The 7,345-nt window shown below is 32.2% G+C and overlaps 1 protein-coding gene across 7 annotated transcripts; it reads left to right on the forward strand.

The window, feature by feature from the left end:
* The first annotated feature begins 1,744 nt into the window (after window positions 1-1,744).
* On the forward strand, window positions 1,745-6,256 carry LOC114312992 (potassium channel KOR1-like). Of its 7 annotated transcripts, none has more exons than XR_014332879.1 (6): window positions 1,774-1,966; window positions 2,683-2,756; window positions 3,790-4,085; window positions 4,327-4,407; window positions 5,035-5,135; window positions 6,078-6,256. XR_014332879.1 is itself a non-coding variant. In XM_082874594.1 (5 exons), exons 3-5 carry the CDS (start codon window positions 3,825-3,827, stop codon window positions 6,120-6,122), a joined length of 387 nt encoding a protein of 128 aa, XP_082730720.1. In that variant the 5' UTR covers window positions 1,774-1,966; window positions 2,683-2,756; window positions 3,790-3,824; the 3' UTR covers window positions 6,123-6,256. The 7 variants fall into 7 exon arrangements, 2 of the variants coding, with proteins under 2 accessions (XP_082730720.1, XP_082730721.1); XR_014332878.1 differs by lacking the exon at window positions 6,078-6,256 and adding an exon at window positions 5,363-6,071; XR_014332880.1 differs by lacking the exon at window positions 6,078-6,256 and adding an exon at window positions 5,623-6,071.
* Window positions 6,257-7,345: the final 1,089 nt, after the last annotated feature.

A 7,345-nucleotide genomic window follows, 5' to 3' on the forward strand; every position in this document is an offset into this window, starting at 1 on the left:
ACCTCAAAGCACAGAAACCGAGCTTTACACCAAATTGATGCACGGCCGGCCATCTATATATTCGATCGGCCATTAGTGATGCATGACCGGCCCTTGGTGTGTAAGCAGTGGCTGAAGGTGAAACAGAGATGGCTTGAGCAGACATAGTAGCTTTCAGGCGATGCGCATGCAACCTTCATCCACCTTCCATTATGTTCTTATCAAATGCAATTACATTGTTTCATTAGTATTATTATTAGTTATGAATAAATTGTGTTATAATATTGAATTAGTCTAATTAGTTGTAACTAACTAGTTGGTGTTGTAATATTTAATTAGCTTAGCCTAGTTAAATTTAGCTTAGATAGTTAAGTTAATTATTCACTCAAGTTTTGTAATAATTAGCTTAGCTTAGCTTGGTTAGCTAGTTTATTCATTTGGACTCTCCTTCGTGAGAGCAAAATGTAATAATATATATTTCTTTCAACCCTACGTTTTTCTTCCTTTTATTTATCCGTTGTGGCTCACCTTTTTTCACGCCCCCTTTTGGAAGGTTTGAAAGAAAGGCCTCACAGTTTGGACTCCCGCGGTTCTGAATCTAATCTCACAAGTGTAATGTGAAATTGATAAACATCAAAGAGTCCAAATCCGGCAAATCGTTTTGGAAAATCGATTTTAAATCAAATAATGCCAAAATTGGACTGTTTTGCTAGATATAGAGTCGACACCTAAATATTTTTTTGTTTTGGGGAAATTAGGAAACTCTGACTCATGCCGAAGACCACCTGCCTGTCATCACTAAAGTTGTCTCGGCTCAAGAACTTAGGTATGAGAGGGGAAGGTCATGAATTGAGCACCCCCGCTTGCCCGATCAAAGATCGGCCTCTACTAATCATGATATGATATTTTATAAACATTATGTGCTCTTGCTCCGATTATTAAGCTAGATTTACTATGTGATGCGCACAAGCAAGTATAGACTAGTTTACTCAATTTAGAACAATTCAACTCATGTTTGTTTGCAAAAATGGTTTGAATTTGCCACCTCAAGTGGGCTTAAAGATTACAGATTTACCACCAAACATGGTGGGCTTAAAACATGATTTGCCACTCAACAAAGTGGGCTTAGAATGCACATTTGTTGAATCGTTTCAATTCAAACAACAAGCTTTCATCCACAGGCATTCATGCAGTTCAGCATTTAAGCACATAGCCTCATGGCAAGCATGCTAGACATGGCAACATTCACACTTATGCAAGTTTGCTAAAGCGTAAAAACTCACCAAGTACTCCAAGCTAAGAATATATGAGTTAGAAAAATATGCATGATCCCTAACTATACAAGATGCTTAATGCAACCACTACTACAAAAATAGTTAAAGATCACACTTTGACAACAAAAAAAAAAAAAAAATCTCACTTTTATTGGAAATGTGATAAAAAAAATTAGATTGATATTTTAATCACACTTAATTTGATTGAGCGTGATAATATTTATTTTTTATGTCACTTTTTAATTAAGTGTGATTATATATATATATATATATTTATATTTTTAATCACACTTTTTAAATGAGTGTGATTATATATATATATATATACTACTACTTTTTAAATAAGTGTGATTATATAAAATATTTCAATTTGATTTTTATATAAAATATACAATTCCCAATTTTTTTAAAAAAAAATCCTAACACCAAAACACAAATTAAAAAAAAAAAATTCAAAATACATTTAACTCTTTGGCTACTTCTAATCAAAAGGAATGTAGAGGGATAGGGTTCTTCACAAGGCACATAAGAGAGAGAGAGGGAGAGAGAGAGAGGGAGGAAGAAGGAGATGGAGTGTGTTCAATACTGTTGGGCATGAGTGCTTCTTACGGTCGCGGTCTTCGGAGGCCTCTCTCTTATCACCCCAAACCAACATAGCCTCACCTCTGTCGCACGCCGGTCGAGCCTCCGGCAACCATCCATACCAACACCAGGTATGTCTTTCTCTTCTCTCTCTCGATGTCTCACTCTCTTATTGCTTTTCGTCTCTCTCTCCCTTAGTGGAGTGTAAGAGCTCTTCCCCCTTTCTCCTCTTACTCAATCTCTGCTTTTCCTCAAACAAATAGAAAGTGATGATTATAGTGTATAGATCATTGTTGCTTGAAACTCAAGCATATATTATTTCCTTCAAGGTTATTTGGTGAAGAATTGGAAACACCTCCATTGTTCTGAACCTGTCGATTATTAGGCATCGATCCCCGATAATCTCTACCCCCAATCACAAACCTCAATAAAAACAAGAACAACCCTTGGTTTGAGTTACCAACAAGTTTCTCTCTCTACAAAGTGTGAAACCAAACCAAAACCAAAACAGAGATCGATCAAACGAGTGTATCAAATCAAGAGAGAGAGAAAGAGAGAGAGAGAGAGAGAGAGGGCAAAAGACAGAGTAAGACGTAAATTTATAACGATTCATTATGATTTGAACCTCTATTTGCTATTGCCTAACCACCACCATTTATATATATACATTTTATTTATTTTTTTGTTCTTTTTTGGGTTCAATTTCACAGTTTTTGCTGTTTATAGATCCAACTTGTTTTTAACATAAACATAGTTTTACCTAGGTTTTTTCTCATGCTCAGTTGATTTACTGTTACTTCATTGATTTCATCTCTTTTCCAATTAATGACTCTTTCCCCTATGGCAGTGGAGCTCTAATAAGTCTATTGGTTTTCAAGGGTTTTCTAATCAAGGGTTTGTGGCAATGTAATAAGAAGCAAGGTCTGTAATGTTTTTATTACTATGTTATTTCTATGATTTCTGACTCAAGTACATTGTAATTCTTTGTGTTCCTTTGTTTGTTGATTTGCTTATAACTATTTGCTATAATACCCAACAAATAATACCCATGCACTCAATTGTTTGTTGGAATGGTGAAACTTGGATTTTGTAAAATTTTGTGAAAATTTTGAGTTACAGGACTGATCTTCTTGTTCTGCATGATATCTAGGAAGTTCCCTCTCTTTTCATCTTTTCTTTTTATTTTTCTATATCAATTGTACATTTAATAAGACTTTTTTCCTCATAATACTTCCTAAAGGCATTTAATCAATGATGATGATTTTTTATTTTCATTTTGAATATGAAGTCTTCATTTTGCAATATTGATATATTTTTCCTCATTTGCTCTTAAATCCTATGTAATTCATGAAGATATTCTTTTTAATTTTCATCCCACTTGGTCAAGTAAAACGGAGGCATCTCCAAAATGATAAAACTGATAATTAAAACAAAATCACTTATTAAACTTACAAAAAATGACTTTATCTAGGTAGTGCTACAGAAAAGAATAATCATTTATGCTATAAAAGAACTCAATTCATGATCTACACAGTTTTAATGTGATGCCTAATGCCTACCATCATATAACAATTCTTATGTGTGCCTTAAGAATAAATGTCTGTGTGACACACAATGAACATAGGTGTTTCCTACTTAGTTTCAATATAATATAAAAATAGGAATTTTGCTTGGGATTCTTTGAACTGACTATGTACACCCAAGAATATGTCCTCTTTTCTTAAGCATGCCTAATAAATATATATTGGATGGACATTTTGTAAACATCCATGCCCATATGTGTCTTGTCCAACATGGGTACCTTTGTTTATTTCCAAGATGTGTATCTTGTAATATATTACAAGCAGTGGTTTTTTATTTTTATATATAATGATGTAGCGCTACTGTATTTCTAAGAATAGGTATTATTAATTATATGCAATGATTTTTTCCTCTTTTTTCTTTAATGCTACAGGTTCTGGAGAGATACATGCAGTCAATGTCAGGGAAATGATATTCATAATGATCTATGTCTCTTTCGATATGATTATCGGCGCCTATCTACTTGATAACATGGCAGCATTGATTGTGAAAGGATCAAAAATAGAAAGGTTTAGGGACAAAATGGCAGATTTTATTAAATATATGAATGCACACAAACTTGGAAAGCCTTTAAGTAATGAGATCAAAGGCCATGTGAGGCTACAATATGAGAACAGATACACACAAGCTACTGTTCTTCATGATATTCCAATCTCCATTCGAGCTAAGGTACTATAAAATGATAAAAATCTTAACATGTCTCATTTATATTATGTTCAATAGCCCATGTTGAAACCTAAAAATAAAAAATAAAACTTAAAAGATAATTATATGCGGATTTAGTGCTTTAAAATAGTTGATCAGTCTCTTGCATTTTGTTGAAAATGTGTACCTGCAGTTTGCTTTGTCACTCAAAAAAGAATCGTACGTTGTAGATTGTTTTGCCCCATGAACTGTTTCTTCTACGCAGATTTCACAAAAGTTATATGAGCCATATGTTAAAGAGGTTCCACTTTTCAATGGGTGCTCTTTGGGATTCATCAAACAGATTGTAAGTCTTCCTGTTACTAGTAAACAGATGCTAAGATCATACCTGCATTGATTTTACAAAGTCATGCGACATTTATTGGCTTAATTATCTGTGCAAGGTAAATATTTACTGTTAGGGAGGTTAATGAATCTAGCAACTCCTGATCCTATACAACTTTCAACTTATTTAAGAGCATCAGCTTACTAATGTCTAGCTATTTTCAGTGCATCTTTTATAGGATTTTTGGAGTAACCTAAATATTGTCTATTGCATTTCCATACTTGTTCTGTCTTTCTATATTATCTATATTATTTTAATAATTGCTGGTTTCTTGGTTTTCCTTTTAAAAATGCCTCCTCTGAAGTGCCATTTTTTTCGTTAATTTGTTGATTTTGTTGTCTACTGTCATAATTTAATGTCATGTTCATTTCTACTGGAACATTACAGATTTGATAAGATTTGGAGCCTAATATCATATTAATTTATAATAGTCAGTCTTACCTTTATTAGCATGTTTCATTAGTTCACAATTAGTAATGACATTAACAGGTTGTGGCCCTATTGAAAATGACAATCAGGACTGTGTTAAATGACTAATATTTCATGTTTTGCTCCTGTTTGTTTTGTTCTTACTTTTGGTTGGTATAGGCACCGATCTTGGAGCTGCCTTGGTAAATCTGGAAACTGGTATGCAATCATGGGTGTTCCGTTGTAAAAGTAACATTTTGTCACTATAACTTGATCATTCGGTAATTATCCACATTTAAGATTCCATACAAATGTTTCTAAATTGTCTATTTTCCCGTCTACTTCCTTATTTTTTTGGATTACTAAGTGGACCACTCTCTCTTTTTTTGGGTTCTATCTAGTTAAGAATTCTGAGGTTACACAAACTTCATATTAAAGTATTTGCAACACATTAACCTAAAGAAAACTTGACATAAAACTTACTTGACTAAAATCTTAATTCCATTAGGTTCCATGTGGCACCAATATGTAATTCAGAATTTGCACATCAACAGTTAACAGGCATTGCATAATCAAGTCAACAACTTTTTCCTTGGTAGATATTGACCTCATCTCAAGATTTATAAACGACATTACTGTACTTTTATATATTATCATTACATTTTTTATTTGATAACTTTTTATTTATTATCATTACATGACCTTTGTCTGTGGTTAACTGACTATCACTATATGATTTCAATGTAACAAACTCATCTCTTGTTACAGGGGTAGATTGTTTTATGTGGTTTAAGAATGGAGCAATTTGTTTTCTGCATGTTCATGTCTTGGAATAATTATCAATTTTTAAATGGAAATGACAACTCTCTTCTGGCTATTAATTTGTTTTTTGCGTGTTCATGTCTGATGATGAGTTAACTGCTGAAATCTTTTAACACATGAGTTTTCCTATATTCAAGGGTTGTTTCTTCTCCTGAGCATTGTTGCCCTGTAGTCATAGTTCATATTTAGCTATCTTAAGATATTTGGTCCATTTTTTCCATGAGAATTGATTATTCAATTAAAGTGGATATTCTTTTTCTATTGAAGTAGGAGATGAAGAGTCAGTGTGATGAGAAAAAGTCCGATTGTATCTTTTGTAAGACTAGAATAGTCTCTATAAATAGTTAGTTTATTTATATGCTTCTTCCATTTTTGAATTAATTTGTGTTTTCATTTTTCAGGTCAGAAATTTCTTGAAGAGATGCAAAATATGGTTAAAGAATTAAAGAACTTAGTTTTTTAAGTTTTTTCATTTTTTAATATATGTAAGTACAGTTGAATTTTTTTTATTTAATTTTTTTGTATATACTTTTGAACATTTAATTTTCATTTATGAAATATATGACGTTATTCCATTCAATATGTGGTTATGATTCAAAGTATAGTATATAGTGTGTATTACATTCTTCAAATGTGCATAAAAAAATAATATTAATTATTTTTCAAATATGTCGAACCCCATTTTTATCACAAATTTTATTAGTTATTAATCACACTTAAAAGATGTGATCTAAATATTTTTAATCCCACTTAAAATGTGTGATCTAAATGTTATTAATCACACTTAAAAGAAGTGATCTACATATTTTTAATTACACTTAAGAGGTGTGATCTAAATGTTATTAATCACACTTAAAAGATGTGTTCTAAATAATTTTAATCACATGTAAAAGGTGCGATCTAAATGTTATTAAGCACACTTAAAAAGTGTGATTAAAAACATTTTTAATCACACCTCCAAAGATCACACTTTAATAAAACTTAAAAGGTGTGATCTTTATCTATTTTTGTAGTAGTGAACACATGCAAAGAATGCAATTAATAGGCTCGGTTACTAATATGGCATATGGATCGATTTGAACAACATGCGATTAAACAAGCATTCAAATAAGATATTGAAATTGTAAGACAAGATGAATAGATGCAAGCATGCAATATGCTAATTAAAACATGTCCCTAATCTAACCATCAAAAGCGATTAAATAAAAAGGAGAAAGCCGTGGAGTTGGAAGACATACACACACGCACGCACACTTATTACAACATTACGCCCTCACGAAGGAGGGTCTGAATGAATAAGCTAACCAACTAGCTACGTTAATTAAGCTAACTAATTATTGCAAACTTGAAATAATTAACTATTCTAGTTAACTAATTATTACAAACCGAAATCGAATAACTAGTAAAACTAACCTATTATTTACAATACTTAATTATCTATAACTGATTAATTATAACACTTATTTGATCTATTGCTAATTAAATTAATTAGCTAATCTTGGGACGCGAGGGATGCATGCATGCTTGATTTTTCACCAGAAAAGCCACTGCCTTGTTGCTGAAAGCCTCTGTTTTCACATATGAACACCAACAAAGCTGTCCACTTCTAGAACATCTCTGCTCCACCTTACCAATACACTGTGCAAATTTCATTAGTGGCCGACAGGGG

Source organism: Camellia sinensis, chromosome 6 (assembly GCF_055761805.1).
Source record: "Camellia sinensis isolate YWXY chromosome 6, ASM5576180v1, whole genome shotgun sequence".
Lineage (NCBI taxonomy): Eukaryota > Viridiplantae > Streptophyta > Magnoliopsida > Ericales > Theaceae > Camellia > Camellia sinensis.

Coding starts and splice junctions, on each gene's coding strand:
- LOC114312992 (XM_082874594.1), top strand. CDS start 3,825: ATGATATTCATAATGATCTATGTCTCTTTCGATATGATTATCGGCGCC. Junction 4,086..4,326: donor CAATCTCCATTCGAGCTAAG/GTACTATAAAAT, acceptor TCTTCTACGCAG/ATTTCACAAAAGTTATATGA. Junction 4,408..6,077: donor TGGGATTCATCAAACAGATT/GTAAGTCTTCCT, acceptor TTCATTTTTCAG/GTCAGAAATTTCTTGAAGAG.